Raw genomic sequence first — 19,182 nt, 5'->3', positions numbered from 1 at the left:
ATATTTGTGCAGTGCTGCGGGCCCCAATCATATGTTTATAGTTTTGGTGCCGAGGAAAGAAGTTAAAAACAAATAATTAATAGGATTAGCGTCCTCGGCGAATAAACAAGCATGCTGCGGGACCTCATTACGTGGGTGTTGAATACGTATCTTGGAAAGTACCTGGAGAACTTGAACTCGGCGCAGTTGTCAGTGGCCCTGCTGTCGGGTAATGTGATATAATTGTTTATCTTTTTTCCGCATCGGATAAACCATATCTCGTTATATGCAGGCGAGGTTGAGCTCGAGAACATACCCATTCGCAAAGATGCCCTCCGTTCGTTCAATTTGCCGGTCGAAGTCACCGCCGGCAGCATACGCAAAATCAAGCTCCAGATCCCGGTCCGCCAGTTCAGAACCTCACCCTGGTGCATCTCCATCGAGGGGCTGTTCTGCATCATTTGTCCAAAGAACCTGGAGAGCTGGGACTACGAGAAGGAGAAGGTGCAGGACCTGGAGTACAAGCTGGCCGTCCTGGACGCCGCAGAGGCGGGATGGCGTTCCGAGAAGGGAAAGCAAATGGAGTCGTACTACTTCTCGTCCTACAACAATTGGCTCAAGTACGGCACCAACATGGCCACCAACATCATCGACAACATCGAGCTCAAGATATCCGGTGTCCACTTTCGCTTCGAGGACATCGTGGACACAGGCACGAGCAAAATTTGCACGGGCATCAAGATCGGATCCCTGACCGCCCAGAGCTGCGACTGTGATTGGACCAACGGGTCGTACAAGATGACCAACAACGAAATGAACTACAAGCTGGTGGAGCTCAAGGAGCTCTCGGTCTACTGGGATCTGCTGCACGAGGATATCAAATGTCAGTCGTACTCCAACCAGGAGATACTCGAAAAAATGCACTCGACCTGCGAGTTGAGGCCCCACAACTTTATCATCAAACCCATTTGCGCAACGGCCAGGTGGAAGCGAGACAAGTGCCTACAGGTGATACGTACCAAAGACAAGCCCAGGGTCTCCTGCGAACTCCTGGTTCCAGAGGTGGTCATAGACATATCCAAGGTGAGTTGTGTAGGCGAATATGTTTACTAGGTAATAAATCGTTGTGGTAAAGTTCCAGTATCGAGTTCCACCTAACCAAGCCTTAAAATGAACCTACAAATATTTCAATTAGATAAACATGAGCAACATTCCTATCCCCATTCATTTATTATTTTTATATTGCTTGCTTATATTTATGAAGCAGTCCTATAATTCATTTGTAATTTTCCAGGTCCAGCGGCTTCAAATGCTAGATAAGCTATCAGACATCCGACAAGTCAAAAAAGTTCGACAATACAGGTTGAAGCGGCCCAATTGCAGCGTGGAAAGCAGCCCAAGCTCATGGTGGAAATATGCGACCATTTGTCATGGTTTTGACTTTAAAAAGAATGAAGAAAAGTGGTTGATTCTGAAGGAAAACCTTCGTTACATGCTTCTCTATAAAACGATTATTCTGAACCCAAATGAAAATCTGTCGATCGAAGAAAAAGAGTTTAAGGCTTACATTGAGAGCGACAGAAGTATCTCGGATTTAACCGTAATGAGAAGGATATGCTTTGAAAAAGTGTTCACCAAAGGGTTTTCCTTTGAATCACACAGCGACCAAGGAAAGAATATGCTCTTCCACTGGTTTCCAAACTGGATGGGCTGGTACGCCAACAGTCCCAGTACCCCCAATAACGAGCAAGATGAATCGTTGAAACATTTGGAAGACGATATTCTAGTTGCCTTGGAAAACTCCCTTCAGAACTCTTCGGACTTAAAAAGCGACGCTGTTTTTGGGCACTTTTCAATCAAGCTTCTGAAAGGATTGGTAATCCTTCAGACAGAAGACAAATTAAGTGATGGGCGAAGGAAGTCTATGGAAATGCAATTAAATAACTTTTCTGCCTACCTCCAGTTAAGCCCACAGTTAACTTCTTACACTGTGGGCATATCACTACAAGAAGTATATTTAATAGACAAAACCAGTAGTGAAACAATGCACAACTATTTAATCAAGCCGCAAACAGGGAACGTAGCGACACCGAACCAAGTAGTTAAGAATGCGCTCCAGGAAGACACCCTGTTCCAATTACAATACGAAAATTGTAATCACCTACGATTTCAGCTGAATATAAAATCAAAAGGGTTAGATCTTATCTATAATGAGGATGCAATTCAGTGGCTTTTGGACTTCTTGGCTGATGCCAATTCCAATAAATACTCACCGCCCGATAGGGTCGAGAAGAAAACAGACTTTATGAAAAACTGGAATCAGATGTTTAGCGGCAACGAGGTGAGCTAATCTTTTCGAAGTTCAAATTCACGGCCCTGATTATTTTCTTCTTGTAGGTTAACCGGAAAATTTGGATGTTCGAAATCGAGATTTTCGCTCCTCGAATAATTTTCCTAGAAAATTACAAAGTTAGTAATTCGCTAATGGTCTTGCTGGACTTCGGAAAACTGGAAATGCGGAAAATGGAGGTTAAGAGAGTTATACCTGTGATAGAATCGGCTGTGACGGAGAATACAAGCGATGATGATGAAACCTACTTAACACCGTGCTCGACACCGCCTGCATCTGAGAAAAGTGGTTCCGACTCTCCCACCCTTCTTGAAAATTCGAAAATGGAAAGTTTTCTGAACAAGAATGTTCAGTTGGAGTACGTTCTGCACAATAAGATTTACGATAAATACCTGATCAATTTTACCAACCTGCAAGTTCTGGTTTGCAAGTACGAGGAAAGGTGGCAAGCTTGCTTAAAGACATCGTCGAACTTCCATCTGATTGATAAATTTAACATAAACCTTACTCTAGAACAGAGAAATATATTCACTGTCGATCCTGAGTATCCTTCGTTTATGCTCTTTGGCACCTGTCCAACAATCTTAATCCATGGGAATGAAGAGCTTATAAATAATTGTTGTAACATCATGAAACCCATCATTAAAGCATCAAAGGAAATGGAAAATATTTACAGAGGAGGCAACACGATTTACGCAAGTGAGAGAATTAAAAACTTGGCAGAGGACGATAGAAGTCGAGTAGTAATTGAGTTTGTAATGGACCAACTGGTGATAGAAATGCAGTCCACGGAAAGGAGTATTGCCGAGCTCCAGATTATCGGAGCCCGAGCTGCTTTAGTAAAGGAATCGAGTGAGACAAATATTTCAATGTCGGTTCACGGATTGCTCTTGGTAGATGCCATTCAGTCTTTCGGTCCTGATTTTGAACTTCTAGTAGCTAGTCATCGACATGTCGGGTATGTACTTCCTTTTAATCCTAAGCCAACGCTTTTCAGATTGCTTTGTTTTTCTTTGCTTAGCTTAATATGATGCTATTTAAATTACTGGTTGAATATTTTTTCTGTATGCATTATTGTCTGTGTACTGTATATTTTCATATTCAATTTATTTAGTCCAACCAATTTTCAAAAACATTTATGCGTTTTATAGAATGGATAGTTTATCTGGCAGCCTTAAACATAGTGCAATTGTTTCTCCGACTTCGCCTGGATCTCCAAATTTTTTCGATAGAGCGACTAGTCCGCACATGATTACAAAAGCAGTTCAAAATATTAAAATGGGTATGTACGAAATAAGAGGAGGGTAATTAATTTATAATGCGAGCTAACTGCATATTAACAATTTAAATTGTGCTGATATAAAACTTTCCTAACTAACCTAATTTTGACCTAAGACCAAACAAATTAATATTTATTTATTTATGAATTTATTTTTAGGAGATAGATCAACAGAATTATGTGAGGATGAGGATTCAACAGCGCTCATATCGGTTGACATTAAAATTGTTCCCCCCAATGAAAGCAATTCAATGCAACTTCACACCACGAACATCACGTTTAACAGTTTGGATATAATTGGTACTTACATCTTTTGGTTTTATCAACATCGGAATATTTATTTTTCAACATTCTTATTCAGCTAATCAGGATACTATTCTTGAAATTCTAAACTTTGCCAAAAGGACTCTTTTGGCTCAAAATATATTTCAAAATGGAAGCTCCGAACCAACAAAAGAATCGACTGAAGTACCCATTGAATCGGATGACCAAGTCGATCGTAAAAACCATAACGAAATATTCTTTGATTTTTTCCGATTGAATATTCTTCTTTTGTATACCATCAAGAGAGACAAATTTAATGTTGGTCGAAAAGTTGGAACTGTCACGTTGACGGAAGCTAAGATCAATGCCTCTTTTCAATCGGATCTCTCTGTCTTCGGATCTCTTGGCGGAATACAAGTTATCGACATCACATCTGAGGCCTTTTGTCATCCACGGATACTTTCTGTGGGCCGTGATCAAATTTTGAGAGCTTCCGACACAAACAAGCAAACTGTTCTGAGTCAGCTTTCCAATGAAATATACTCGAATAATTACAATGAAGAAAAAAGCGACGAAAGTGATGCAATTAGTTTTCAAAGCCATTGGAGTGACAAAACGACTTGCACTTTCCAAATGCGTATGGCTTCGGCTTCTTATACTCATTGTCCCAGGTTTTTGCGAGATGTGAACGCCTGCATTACGTACTTCAAGAGGAGCCTTCGGTAAGTTGGGATCTCTATCTCATCTATCATATCATGTCCTATAACTCTCCCTTAATGTCTCTAGAGAATTTGCTACCTCCATTGGTAATAAAGCTACGGACATGGCTAAGGAGTTTGTGCAACAGATTAGGGCTATCGAGCACATCGGTCCCGTTCATCTGCAGCCAAAACACCAGGACAATTGGTAAGCCAACCATTTAGCCAGTTCAACCACTAACTTTTTGTACTTTTCAGGCTTGATATAATAATTAGTAGCCCTATAATTATTCTGCCGATTTCCAACTCGAGTACAAATGTACTAATCGCAAACCTGGGAAAAATAAGTTGCTCAAACGCAGTTAAGTGCGATTCAGATGACTTCAACGAATCGTATACAATTGAAATCAAAAACACATACGTTTACTCACTGAATATTGATGAACGAGATTACAGCTTCAATGTTCATCCTGCTAAGAATAAGGACGCCGTTCCCATACTGCACGACACAGCAATCACTTTACATCTTTATGCTGGATATGGTAAAGATAGTGGTCCAGAAAAGCAACTAAACAGTTTGTCGGTAAGTAATAAATATACTTGGTTTATTACTTAATTTTAATTTTTTTCCTTAAAACATGCAGGTGAAAGGAAGTATGGTTGAAGCCTTGAAAGTATCCCTAAACCGAAAGCAGTACGAGCTACTTTTGGAGTGCATTCGGTATGCCACTAATTTCTCAAATGGAGTTTTGAATGAATCGGAAGACCTCGATCAAAACGGTGATAGTGAACCAACTTTGAGCATTGAGGATGAACCCATTATTAGCACGGTTATTCAGTTCTCAGTGCCTGTATTCCAAATTAATCTGCAGAATGAATACCACAACGATTTGATTAATTTGACATTCAAAGACTTTAATGTAAAGCATATTGCCAAGGGCTATGACAAGGATATGGAAGTCGTGTTAAAGTCTGTGCTAATGGAGGATTTAAAATCGGACCTAACATCGCCTTTTAGAAATATGGTAACTTCGGTTGATCTTGAAAAAACGGTTAAGAAAAATGAAATGTCCTCATCTTCGTGTCCCGACTTACCAAGCTACTGCAACTCCCTGAAAAATAGATCCAACTCTGTTCCTTCGTGCTTCTTCAACTATATGCAGGTCAAGGTTTTCAGCGGTGACAAGAAGTTCACGTCTTGTAACAAAAGCGAATTGGGCAGAAAAAAAGAAAGTCAAACCCTAGTTATTTACAAATCACATACAGGACGATCTGCTCAGAGAGGTAAACTCGAACAATCCAGTTCAATTCAATTTAATTGCTTGAACTTGGCCATTTGCGTCGAACGCTGGTATACTATTTTCGACTTTTTTGGCCTTGTTTCGGTTGATAACTCAAATGAAAAGTACACTGAAGAGAAGAAACTTGTGGAAAAACGTAAGTCGCCATCTCTAAAATATACTCATTTTGCTAATATTATTTTTTTTAGATATTGACCAGTTTTGCAGTAAACTGAAGGTGTCAATAAGAAGTTTCAACTTCACTTTGATTCGGAATGAGTCTCTCTTGTCTAGGGTAAACGTATCGAATGCTGTTTTCATGATTCTTCAGCACCCCCTTTCCAAAATTGTTGAGGGCTGCTTGGGATCCGTGTCTGTCTATGATCTTACGAAGTATGGAAACATTTATAAGCAAAAGTTTCTTACAAGTGGAACAGAAGCTTTGAACTTTGTATATAAGAAGTAAGTTTGCAAAATAATATTAGCTATTTTTATTTAAACAATATATCTTTTCAGAAAACTTGTTGATTTGGAAGCTTTGAAGACTTTGGACACCGACTCGACCCTGCGAATTAACATGTCTGCAGTGCACTATATACACACTAAACGCTTTTCCACCGAATTACATGTTTTTGTCAAAGATCTTCTGCAGTTGCAAACGGTAAAACACAACAAATTATTTAATAATTTAATAATTTTAATCCTTCTCTTTTATTTTTACAGCCTGTGATCAGAAAATTAAAGAAGCAAAGTCATGGAAATGAACAGAACACGCGTCCATCGAAAATGAAGCTCGTGATTCAAGCGGATTCTCCAGTTATTGTACTTCCGTCTTCCTATAACAGAAACGAAGTGATAATCGCCTACCTTGGCAAGTTTACCTTGAAAAATAGTTTCCATTTTGCCAGTGACGATAATATAATTAGCAAAATGAGTTCTGAGCCGAGTAAAAGCGAAATCCTTGATGTAATGCGAATCGACCTGGTCAACATAAACTTGTTCTCCGGCGAAAGGAGCTCAATAAAAGCAAAACTTGATCAGGAAAAGGATCGAATTGTACTAGCCGATATGAACTTCCAAAGATTGGGTCAGCCATTCTTTAATGAATCGTGTTTCCTTCACCTGCAATTGGACCGAAATCTTTCGGCAGACGTCAATCGTGTCTGCCCAGACATCAGTGTTCAAGGAACATTCTCCAAAATGAACGGCATGATCAATATCCAACAATACAAATTGATTCGAAGCTTTTTGAACAACAATATTGGGGAACAAACAGATGACATCTACATAAATTACCATAATAACAGCTGTACATCCATTGAAAGGTTGTCGACAATTAATCTGGTGCCGAAAAATGAAGCTTCAAAAGCTGTATCGATTCTCATTTCGATAAGAATATTACTAGAAGACGTGTCGCTGCTCCTAGCATTAAATACTTCGCATAGCGCTGTGATAGAACCCTTGGCATGCATTCACTTCTTGAAGTCCACTCTGGAAATCGACTTGTTCAGCGACGGTTCGCAAGACATAGATTTAATATCAAGCAATATTCTTATAGTGGATGAACGGAATGAAACCGATAAGAGCAATGAGAACGTGTTCAAAAACATACTGGAACCATCGAAAAAGGAAGTGCGAGTCGAAAACTCCGTGCAGGTCGAAATCCATTGCAGGAAGAAGGCGAATCTAAGCAAATACACCATAATGCTCAATAACATGAGGGTGTTTGCCCTCCTCAGTTTTCTGGACCAATTAAAATCATATTTGCAAGAAGACTCACCGGCACCCGTTGTAAATACCGTGACAAGTCAGATCCCTCAAAAGCCTCAGATCGACAACAGCATTTCCACCGAATACGTTGTAAATATCACAGATTCAGAGATCATCTTTGCAGAGGAATGCAGTCGGTTGGACTCCAACGCAATAATTTTGAAGAGTACGACTGTCATTTGCTATAAGCCGAATAGTAATATTGTGCCGCTTTCGCTGGACATTAACCATTTGGAAATATTTTCCTGCACTCTAGACGCCGAAGAAGAAAGCGCCTTGTCCATAATCGATCCGTTTACCTTAATTATAGAATTGCGGAGTAATTGCTTGAACATTCTTATTCAGAAACACTTAAATATTCGGCTGTCCTATGTGGATGTTAAACTATTTTCCAGAATGGCTCGACTGTTGCCAGCACAAACATCCCGATCGAAGAATGTTATATCGAAGGCTGATTCGGATCTGGAAAAGGTGGCTCCTCTCGTAGCAATGGGTTTCGAGCTATCCGACTGTCTATACGCCATGCAACTAAACAACTGGAAACTGAACGACGCAGCCCTTTGGCTGTCCCAGCAGAAACAGAATTCCTACCGAAATCCCGCCCTGGAAATGAAAACAGCTGTGGTGGACGCCAGTCTCATATCTGTGTTTATAATTGACGATTGCATGGATGCCGATGTGCCGCTGCTGGAAGTTTCCCTCTCCAAGTTCTTGCTGAACTTCACTTTCAAAACCCAGGACCCCAATCCTAAGGAGACCAACATTAGGCACTACAGCTTGGGTAATATTGACACGGAAGCTTCTGTGAACTACTACAATCGTCGTCTTAGCGGGTGGGAACCTGTGGCAGAGACGTGGGAGTCCAACTTAACGTGGAAGTACACCAAGGGTCACTTGGACAGTAAAAAGAGATTTGAGATTGGGGTATCCAGCAAGCAGATGCTCAAGTTAAATGTTACCTCCACGTTCATAGAGCTGTTCAACATGGTTCTGAAGAACTGGACAAACGACTTCAACGACAATGGAGCCAAGAACTTTAGGCAGCGCTCTCCGTTCATTCCGTTCGCCCTGCAGAATCTTAGCGGAACACCCCTTCTTTTCAAACCGATTTACGCCCCCCTTGGGGATTTAACCTGTTCCGATTTACCCCAGTTTGAATTGATCAAGAACTGGTATACCGTGCAGCCCAACGAAACCAAGACATTTGACTTTACCCAAAAAAGTAAACTGAGACACGTGCACTCTCACCAATTGAATTTGCATCAGATTTTTGTACAGATCCACGGCTGGACGTTGATTGGCCCAATATCGGTGGACAAAGTGGGAGTGTTTTTCCGAACCACTAAGTTGGATTCGCAGTTCCTAACGAAGAGCCGTATAGTCTTCGATATCTCCTTGATCGGATCTGCCCAGAAGCTGATAAAAGTGAAGTCCTCGTTGGTGGTGATAAACAAGATGGATCGGAACGTGTTCCTGAAGATGTCCTTGAAGAGCACGCACAGCGATGGGCTCACCTCGATAAGCGTTATCAAACCCAACGACGAATTATCCTTGCCGCTGAAGTTCATCGATGCATCGTTGCATGTGGCACACAACACAAGTGAAAGCGAGGCCTACGAGGACACTGGTTTTAGTAACGAGGAAATTTTGTGGAAAGAGTGCGGCAAGGACGACACTCGACAGCTTCTCATTGGCTATGACAATACCAAGAGCAAACTTTACACCCTAGTAAACATAAGTAGAGAAATCTACCACTCTAAGGAACACAATTTACCGGGTCACAAGATAACCTTATTGCCACCTCTGAAGATAAACAACATGCTCTGTTGCGACCTGATGTTCAAGATCCACGAGCACGCCACCGGAAGAATAAACTCATCGGAGAGTACAAATATTTACAACGTTAACATATGCCAGCCTCTGAACTTGAGCATCACCCTGGACAACTTTCAACTTTCTGGTCAACTAAAGATTCCCGTAAGCCACAAGGGTGTTATAGAACCGAAATTAAAGTTGTTTGATATCAAGAAGAGGGAGCTGCATCTGCGCGTGTCTATACAATCGATCCAAGGCAAGGGCATGGAGCTCTATATCAGTGCTCCTGTTTGGATAATCAACAAGACGGGACTGCCCCTGATTTGTAAGCAAGAAGGAACCAACAATACGGCGGCAGGACAGTTCGAGGAGCATGAGACCGCGCGACAAGTGGCCCCGCTAATGTTCTCATTTTCCGACCAGGAAGGATCGCCAGCCCTGGTGCTGCGGTTGGGCAGTGCTTATGGCTCCAACAATATTGTATGTTTAACTAGGAGTAGGAATTTTGTATCTTTAATCTTGTATTACCCATCTTTCAGTGGTGCAAAAGCTTTAGCACGCACAAGGATTTGGCTCACCGGGAGTTGCGAGCCGAGAATACCAGGGGGAGCTATGCGATTGGTATAAGCGTTAGAAGGGGAAGAGGACTATATGCCTGCACGACCTTCGTAACGCTGTCACCCAGATTCCATTTGCACAATAGAAGTGGCTACAAACTGGAGTTCATGCAACTGTGCGACATCGCAAACTATGTCAGTTATAATACTTATAGGTTTATTAATTATCTGTTACTTACAAGTTTTTCTTGTTATTCTAGGACCGCCCCGATCCGCGTAAGATTATATCAGCACCTATAGACTGCAACTTCGCCTTCCATTGGCCCAACTGGGACCAAGAGCAGATCATTTGCGTGAGAATTCCGGAGGTAGAGTGTTGCTGTTGGTCGAAGGGAATTCCCATAAATGATGTGCAGAGCTTGTACATCAATGTGCGAAATGAGTGGGGGGAAATGTTTTTCCTTCGCTTGGAAATCATCTCCAAAGATGCCACTTTCATACTCTTATTTACGGATGCTCGCACCTTACCGCCTCCGATTCGAATCGATAATTGTTCGGAAGTCGTCATCAACTTCTCACAACTGCGATCCAAGCCCGTTTGGATCACGCCAGTTAGACCACAGTCCTCCCTGTCCTATGTGATGGATGATCCCTTGGGAGCACAGACTTTGCTGATGGAGGCACCTGGCGGAAATATGATAGAGTTCCCCATCCACAACAAGAACAATGTAAAGAAAACATTGACGTACACCAACTTTATTTACATTGCATTTCATGGCACTTTTGAACGATCAAATGAGGAGGAAAACGTACACAGACATTTGGTTTTGGGCGTACGCGGTAAAAAGGTTGTGATTGTGGAGAAGAACTCGGGTGATCGCTCCCAACTGTGGCTCATGAACTCGAATGGTCAATTGGAGCACGAAGGATCCACTCCCCCGATTCAAACCAACGATGCGAATGCAGTGCGACTTGTTCTGGATTTGGAAAAGGCTCCGAATCCAATGGAGTTCACCGGCTTGGTGGTTCGTACACCCAACAAGCAAAGAGCTACCACGCAAACTTGGAGGTTCGAAAATGGCCGATTAATGTGCCATGCCAATATGTGCGTTCAGGTAAGTGATCTTCACTCATTTTCTGTAAAGTTCTTTGTAACAATTTCACATTTTAGTCGCGATTTGGAGAGAGCGGTCTGAAACCCGACTATGAAGCTGTTGTGGGGCGAACTGAAAATAGGTCACAGTCGAGTAAGAAACACATACCGATCGGACAACACATTGTGGCACAGAAACTTAGGCCCGGATCGGGTCAGTTGGAGCTTTCGACAAGAATGGATGGGCCCATTTCCACCATCGAAATATGTGATATTAAAATTAAACAAAACTCAGTATTCCTTACACCCGATTTACTGTGGATGCATGCTTCTCTGAATAATAGGCAAATTACGGATAAGGGAAAAGTAGCATTCGTCCATGAGTATCTTGTAAGTAATGCTATAAAAATATTTAAGCACACATCTATTATTCTTGAAAACGACTTACTTTCAGGTTAATATAGAGCTCGTCAAAGGAATCGGTATTTCCATCATTGCTCGAAAGCCTTGCGAGGAAATTATGTTTATAAGCCTTGACCACATCCATTGTGATGTAGTGCAAAGTGGGCTGGAGAATTCTTTAGATTTGAACATTTCGTATGTACAAATCGACAATCAGTTGTTGGATGCGGCGAGTCCCATAGCGCTGCACACTCAAACTTCCAGTGATCAGGATCAAAAGCAAAATTCAGTCGTCCTAAAGTTTAAAATGTTACCTTGCCCCAACAAGAACGCAATCATTTTCAAGTACTTAACGCTGGACCTGAAGCCCCTAACTGTGAATCTGGAGGAAAAGCTTATACTAAAAGTGGCGTCTTTTCTGGGATACGGCAAGATCAACCGCCAGAACTTAAGTGTGCAATACCAATTTGAAAACTCTGAGGATAAGCCGATTCTGCAGGATATGAAGAGGTTCTACTTTGAGAATCTAAGCATTGGTGCAACGCAGGTAACTTTGTGAAGCAGCTATCTCATAATCTTAGAGTAAAGCAATTTTTTCATAAAGGTTCGACTCTCAGCCGTCACTTCATCCAAGCTGCCGGTGGAACTGCACGAAACAAAAAAGGCACTTGGACTTACCTTAATCAAATTCGAAGATGCCAGCATTGAGCTAGACAGGTATTCAGATAAACTGCACTTCGAGACGATGGATGTTTACCTTAAGGAAATTAAGAAGCACTACATAAACCAAGTCAAATGGCATGCAGCAGCCATTTTGGGCAGTGTCGACTTCCTTGGCAATCCACTGGGCTTTGCGAACGACCTTTCTGAAGGAGTTTCTGGACTGATTTTCGAGGGCTCCGTCAAGAGTCTGGTGAAAAATGTCACGCATGGCATATCGAATTCGACGGCAAAGCTAACAGAAACGCTGTCCGACAGCCTGGGGAAAGTGGTGTTGGATGACCACGACAATGAGACGAGGCAACGAATTTTGGAGCTCCAAACCAACACATCCGGAGGTCACCTTGCAGCGGGTCTGAAAGGTCTCGGCTTCGGATTGCTGGGCGGAGTAACGAGCATAGTGAGGCATACTTACGATGGTGCCCAAGCGGATGGCGTGCCTGGCTTCCTAAGCGGACTGGGCAAGGGTTTGGTGGGCACGGTGACCAAACCAATCATTGGTGTGTTGGACCTGGCCTCGGAAACTGCAAGTGCGGTCAGAGAGACCAGCCGGGATAGTCACAGGAACGCTCCGGACAGGAAAAGGCTTCCCAGATGTGTGACTGGTGCTCCTGGCGGTCTTCTACCTTTGTATTCCAACCGTCAAAGCAAGGGACAGCAATATCTTTACCTTATCAATCAGAAAAACTTTTCGGAAAAGATCATTTCATACGAAGCTAATCTTTGGAACGATAAAGAGGCTAGATTGCGTCTGCTGGTTTCTACCGAATACGTACGAATATTTTCACTGAGCGACGGTATCCCAACTATTATGTTTGATTGTCACGTTAGTGAGATATTATCGTGCCATCCTGTGGTGACGAATGTGAGCACCACGCCGTCTACGAGTAGTAGGGCGTCAGCCAGCCACTACATTGAGATATCCACAAATCGTCCGAAGGTTACCAGGCCGCGGATACGATGTCGATCTGAGGAAGTTGCGGAGGCCGCATCAAGATGCGTAAGTAAAACCTCCTTATGATACATATTATCGTATAACTTTATTTACTTTACAAATTTTGAAATGATTATCACATATATTACATACTTTCAGATAAACTACGCTAAAAGTGTCTTTGATGAACGTGAACATGCCGTTTTATAAAATGCAATAAGTCGGTTCGTGATAATAAACAAAAACCTTTTGACAACAAGTTTTACATTTTATTTTCTTTGGCAGTAAATGCTATTTCATTTTCCAATTAGTAAGCAAAATAAACATATTAGAATTTGTAAACCCATTTTTATGAGTGCTAGGTGAATGGGCTTTTCCAAAATATCTGGTTTTATAAATACCGAAGATCAAAAAGTGATCAAAATGGAATCATCAACCAAATAATATTACGTGACCGTAGTGTACATATATTATTTGTCATGTCGTGCACTAATAAGAAATAGTAAGGTTTATAAATATGGTAATTAATAATCGGCATTTTTGTAATGTTCTTTCCTAAACGCCGAGAGTTTTAGTCGCTGCATCTGAAGAGCTTGTTCGGTTTCGAGTACTTTAACATGGATCTCCATTTCCATCGTCTTGATTTGTGATGGCGTTAGTTTTGAAAGTTCTATTTCACTTTGCTGTTCCAGTTGGGAGTTGCAATCCTTGACGGTGGCAACGAGAGTTCCTGTGGCCTGTGTAACACTTCGCGAGGCCTTCGTGAGGTCGGAAAGCTTCTGACTATTACAATCCGCCTTGACCTTGCTCGCTATAACCATTTGGGTGGTGCAGGCCGCTATTTCTTGGGCAGCCACTATAAGTTCAAAGTTTTTACCAGATTCACTTTCAATGGCTTTGTTCGCAGCCTCCACCAGATAATTGGCTGCCTTCGCCACCGATTTCGAAGCGGATATTAAGCCATCCGACCACTGACTGTTCCGCCTATAGAACTCATTGGCACTGGCATTTCCTGAAATAGTAAAAGTTTGTAAACGTATTCGAATATATTTTCCTTTGACTACCTTTTTGGGATGCAACGATTTCGTGTTGTAGAAGACGTGATTTTTGGATTAAAGCCTTGACACATTCCATCAATGTTGTGCACGCGTCCACAATTTTTGCGTTCACCTCCAGATTGGTTTGGTTGTCCTTCTCCCGAGCCTTTGCAAGTAAATCTGTTATTTTTGAAGCTGCATCATCAATGGCGGCATCCATCTCTCGAAGCTCTATCTCGAGAAGCTTGTCCAAATCTATCTTCTGTTCAAAGCTAGCCTTTATTTTCTCAATTAGCTTTCGTATATCCGTAAGCTTTGTTTGTATATCAGATGTGATTTTTAGCCTTTCCTGATCTTTTGTTTCACTGTTTAACAAATTTTGAAACAATTGGCAGACATCTGAACATATCAAGGATGTTTTCGTGAAAATCTCTACGAATAAAAAAAACATTTTTGAATCGCATACTTTTGTGAGGTTGTTTTTTAACTTACCCTGACCCGTCTCAATTGCTGTGGTTGTTTTGTAGATAACATCACACTGATCGTATAACTTTATAAATACGTAGCCCAAGTACATAACATCTTGCATTCCTTCCGTTGTAGCTGTGTAGTTTTTAGCTGATGAGGTGTTAAGTTTATTTAAAAGGGTCTCCATTTCACTTATTATACTTGGAACCGCATCCAACGGCTGTTGTTCTGAACCGCTTAGCTTTGAGTTGCAGATTTCTTTCACAGTTTTGACTACCAATTTTCTGAGTTCGCTTAAATCGGTGCTACAGGCTTGATACGAACTCGTAACGCACTCAATTTGCTGTGTCGCTTGGGAAAGTTTTTCCTCAGCAATGGTGAGTTTGCTTTGTAAATCATCATTACGTTGACCAGCTGAAGTATAGTCCTGCCTTAGTTGATTTACAGTTTCCAGCGATTGCTGTTGAATAAGTCACATTACCATTACAGAAATGCTATTACTAGAACTGAACTAGAACTTAATTACTTACCTGCAACGCAATCTCCTTTTGCTCCAAATTATTTATGGTTTGCTGCAATTGAGCATTTACTGCGTCGCTGTTGTTTTTATGCTCCAGATTCAGTTTCTCGATTTGAGATAAAAGCAATGTCTTTTCTGCTTTAAAGGCTTTTGAAATATTTTCTATTTCATTAACCTTTAAGCTAATTTGGTTTTCGGCGTTGGTCAGCCTAAGCTTTGTTTCATTGTAATCTTTTTCCTTCTGCTTCAAGTAATTGATTGTTTGTTGAAGCTGAGCGTTTTGGGCCTCAGAACTGCTTTGATTTTCGGCGTTTTGTAGCTCAATCTTGGTCAAAAGAGCTGCCTTTTCCGCTTCAAAAGCTTTTGAAATATTTTCAATTTCTAGGCTTTTGGCATTTATTTGGCATTCGGCGTTGGATAGTTTTTCCTTGGTGTCATTGAGAGTGGCATTGAGTTCCTCGATTTTTAAACAATTTAGCCGTAGGTTTTCGGAGGTAGAATTAATATCTAGTTCCTGAATCTCCTTTTGTTTAACCACATCATCGAACTTTTCCTTCATTTCGTTTTTGGTCACTTCGAGCTGAAATAATTTCTCCTTGTGCTCTTCTATCTGTTTTTGCAAAGCTAAGTTTACTTTTTCTTTTTCCTCCACGCTTCCTTTGATTTTGGAAATTTCGTTGGTGAGTTCTTTTGTTTCCAACAAAAGCTGTGAATTAACTTGCTTCTCTTTATTTAGGGATTTGTTACAATCACTTTGCTGAAAACAATGACAAAACAATTCATTTTAAAAAAGTAACTAAACATATTGTTTTTACTCCTACCTCTCTTAATAACTGAATGTGCTCATCCCGAATTTTCGTGTAAAGCGCTTTGAGTTTATTGAACTTTTCCGAGGATAACTTGTGCTTTTCCTCCTCCTCCATAGCTTTTTCTACAAAATAAATATATTCTAGTTTGGTAATATATTTCATTGATAAGCAACTTACGTAAAAGGATTGGGTTCTGGTTGAGCTGCATCTCAAGATCATCGTTTTGCATCCGGAAGGTTGCACACATTTCCCTCGCCAGAACCAGATCATTTGATAGGACAGTATTGGTTTGTTGCAACTCCTGAACGTCGTGTCTGTAAGTTTGTTGGAGTTCATCGAAGTTCTTTTGCAGAGCAACAAGTTTAAATGATAGTTCCTCAATGCCAGCCTCTTTTTCACTTATTATACCCTCCAGCATGCTCAACTGCTGTTGGGCTTGACTAAAGGCTTCCGATTCGTGGTTGTTGGTATCCACAAGGTCCTCGACAACCGGATCGGGCTCCTGCGGAACATGGACCACTGGTGGTACGTAACTGGTGAAATCGTTTTGGGATTTAAAATTGGGACTGGAATCCGGCAATTCCGGGACTGTAATTAAGTCCTTAAAATACTGAAGCGGTCGTACGTTGTTGTAAAAACTCTTTAACTTTAGAAACAGACCGTGAAAACGATCTCTGTGCCCGGAAACAACATCGTAAGGTACACCATCGTGGAGTTTGAACATTAGTCGAACGCTTAAATCGTACAGCGCATTGGAATCCTGGATAAGGCAAACTATTGGCGCTAATCTACATTGTCCCTGCGGCGTCATCGACGACATTCTGTATTTTTCCATGGAAGAAAATATTGTCAGCTGCAGCGCAATAATATCCTCCAAGTAGTCGAAAATTTCCACACATAGTTGAAAGCTGCAATTATACATTTTCTCAATCCTTTTCCAGTTGTATGTAAGGCCTAGCTTACCAGTAATTTAAATCCCTATCGACTGCAATGAAAAGTTCGGTGAACGAAATGTTCAGGGTTCCGGGGAACATTCGATTTTTGTCGTGGAAATTTAACTTTGTCGCCAGCAGCTTGCTGTACGCCTGTATGCAGCATCCGATGTCATCTTGGAGCAGCCCCCACATTTTGCCCACTTCCAGAATCATCTTCTTGTGACTCTGCGAGTGCCGTATGGAACTTTCATGGGCCTCCCTCAAGACCTTGTGCAGGAGATGCGAAAACTTCCAGGCGGTAAATCTGTTCTGCATCAAGGGCTGCCGGGATATAATCATCCAGAAGGTTTTGGCCTCCTTGGCCTTGTGGATCATAATAATAATGGAGCGGGCATGTTTGGTTTTAAGTGGCGCTTCCAGGCCATTTAAAGCTTTAGATACGCTGACGTTCTGGAATGGCAGAATGAAATATCAGCTTAAACTCGCATTCAAGAAAATGTTATCACCATTTATAAAGACTTGTAGGAGCTATCTAAATAAACAAGTGCGGAACTTTATTCATTCAACGAGTTATGAGAAATGACTGACTCAGAAGATATGGACGGTTTTGGCGGCCGATAACTGAACTATTTTTTATTTGGAATTTCAGCCGGCAAGGGTGATTCACTGATCGGCATTTTGATTCGGTCTTTAAACCATATGGGCGATTTGATGGCAAACACTGAAGCTGTACGAACAACGAACTACGTGAAGTACAGAACTTTTGTTGCTGATATATATGAGAGCCATATGTTGTACGCGAAAAAGACTTTAATCTTGGGTATGCATTCTAAAGATTATAAAAGCATTGCGATTCCACATCTTATCTTGCAGAAATTTAACTCGGTAATCACAAAGTTTGAGGCGCCTTTGTTTGGGTTTGAAAGACCTACAAAAGTGGATGTAGTTCACATAGTATTCATATTCATTGCAGTTTCTGGTTTTCTGGGTCACCGCCATCCGCAAAGGAGAAACTTCGAATTAGCATGTAGTATGCTGTGTCTATGATGAAGCACAGCGAAAGCAGTGATATTCGGGGCTCTTCCAGCAATCTAGTTCAAGGCCGACTTCTGGCTTAAAGCGAGTGCTCATGCAAATTGAAAGGCGTCTGTAGGTGTGTCTCAGTATCCGCAATTTACACTATGACAACACCCGCATTCCAAAGTATGCACATTGTGTGTGTATACTTGTAGATATTTTCCTGGCTGTAGAAGAGGGGATCCTCGGGCCTACGTACCAAATGGTAGAACTCCTTCTCGGCGTGAGTTGCCATTGTTTACTGACGGTTCTCGACTTGCTGATCAATTCGAATCGTTCGCACCGCGATTGTGTGCATTAGAGCAGCGAAGACATTGGATCGGGAGCTATCTTATCTTATCAACAATGTTGCCCATTGTTTTCGTATTGGCCACATTCATATTCGCCCGGAGCTGCGTGTGCGAGTGGATTCACAAGTGTAAGTTGGAATTAGTCATATAAACAAACCGACTGGCCTCCTCGGCCACCGACCGCTCGTTGAGGCCCAAAAAATATTTGTTTCGCTCATCGATAGGCCCCTTTAGAGGTGGCAGAGGGGACCGATACACCGGCCTTGCCCTATCGATGTTTCTACCCTGTGGTACGGAGAACTTTTCACCTCACTACTTGGGCGCGAAATTCAACATCGCTGGGGACGGCGGTCTATGTAGTGTCAAATCGCACCAGGAGAAAGAGCGAAGGCGACTACTGTTATAAACTGACAAAGAAAATAGCATTTAAATTTTAATAAGACCCCAAATTCTTATTATCCGATGCGTCCGATTCGAACAATTGAGGTGTCGTTCGAAGCATTTTACGTGAGAATACAACTAGAGCTACAACAGAACCAACAAATCAATTTTTTTTTTTATTTTCAGTTACAAATTCAACAAAGTTGTTTACGTTCGGCCAGATAACGATTGGCATAAATTCGATAAACGACGAGTCGATATTGACGAGTCCAATAATGGAATTGGTTCCTTAAACCGGATGACTACCAAATGAACCGAGGCTTAAATCCAAAAAGTTTGAGTAGTTTTTGGTAGAGGACTAAGCAGTCCGAATAGAGCAGTTGAAGACCAAAAATCGGTTGTCGAAGACGCTTCTGTTGGCGAAAATAAATATGAAATAATTCAAGTTCCTACCCAGTGAGTGTTAAAAGAAATAAAGTTAAAATACTTATAGATTATTCCGGGGAGAATAAGCGTGGATCAGG

General features: G+C 41.5%; 2 protein-coding genes across 2 annotated transcripts; one reads left to right on the top strand and one right to left on the bottom strand.

The window, feature by feature from the left end:
- The first annotated feature begins 24 nt into the window (after nt 1–24).
- On the top strand, nt 25–13,406 carry LOC108035892 (intermembrane lipid transfer protein Vps13D). Its single transcript, XM_017111646.3, has 19 exons — nt 25–208; nt 272–1,062; nt 1,274–2,320; nt 2,377–3,287; nt 3,481–3,611; nt 3,768–3,908; nt 3,970–4,594; nt 4,659–4,778; nt 4,829–5,153; nt 5,215–6,007; nt 6,060–6,312; nt 6,367–6,511; nt 6,574–9,915; nt 9,975–10,187; nt 10,253–11,107; nt 11,164–11,475; nt 11,540–12,034; nt 12,092–13,207; nt 13,301–13,406. The coding sequence occupies exons 1-19, from the start codon at nt 112–114 to the stop codon at nt 13,349–13,351; spliced, it is 11,763 nt and encodes a 3,920-aa protein (XP_016967135.3). The 5' UTR covers nt 25–111; the 3' UTR covers nt 13,352–13,406.
- LOC108035893 (huntingtin-interacting protein 1) lies at nt 13,229–18,481 on the bottom strand. Its single transcript, XM_017111647.3, has 8 exons — nt 18,187–18,481; nt 16,939–17,360; nt 16,153–16,883; nt 15,988–16,097; nt 15,177–15,923; nt 14,671–15,106; nt 14,206–14,610; nt 13,229–14,153 (listed from the first exon to the last, which is right to left on the bottom strand). The coding sequence occupies exons 1-8, from the start codon at nt 18,220–18,222 to the stop codon at nt 13,666–13,668; spliced, it is 3,375 nt and encodes a 1,124-aa protein (XP_016967136.3). The 5' UTR covers nt 18,223–18,481; the 3' UTR covers nt 13,229–13,665.
- Between the last annotated feature and the right edge of the window lie 701 nt (nt 18,482–19,182).

This window comes from Drosophila biarmipes, chromosome 3L (assembly GCF_025231255.1).
Source record: "Drosophila biarmipes strain raj3 chromosome 3L, RU_DBia_V1.1, whole genome shotgun sequence".
Classification (NCBI taxonomy): Eukaryota; Metazoa; Arthropoda; class Insecta; order Diptera; family Drosophilidae; genus Drosophila; species Drosophila biarmipes.
The sequence above is the reverse complement of the archived record's forward strand: the minus strand, read 5'-3'. Positions and strand labels throughout refer to the sequence as shown.

What these genes read in the sequence shown, in the direction of transcription:
- LOC108035892 (XM_017111646.3), top strand. Translation starts at nt 112, where the DNA reads ATGCTGCGGGACCTCATTACGTGGGTGTTGAATACGTATCTTGGAAAG. An exon ending in ATCTTCTGCAGTTGCAAACG is followed by an intron (nt 6,512 to 6,573) that starts GTAAAACACAAC and finishes TTATTTTTACAG; the next exon opens with CCTGTGATCAGAAAATTAAA. An exon ending in TAAGCATTGGTGCAACGCAG is followed by an intron (nt 12,035 to 12,091) that starts GTAACTTTGTGA and finishes TTTTTCATAAAG; the next exon opens with GTTCGACTCTCAGCCGTCAC.
- LOC108035893 (XM_017111647.3), bottom strand. Translation starts at nt 18,222, where the DNA reads ATGGCAACTCACGCCGAGAAGGAGTTCTACCATTTG. An exon ending in CCAGAACCCAATCCTTTTAC is followed by an intron (nt 16,098 to 16,152) that starts GTAAGTTGCTTA and finishes TTTATTTTGTAG; the next exon opens with AAAAAGCTATGGAGGAGGAG. An exon ending in AATCGTTGCATCCCAAAAAG is followed by an intron (nt 14,154 to 14,205) that starts GTAGTCAAAGGA and finishes TTACTATTTCAG; the next exon opens with GAAATGCCAGTGCCAATGAG.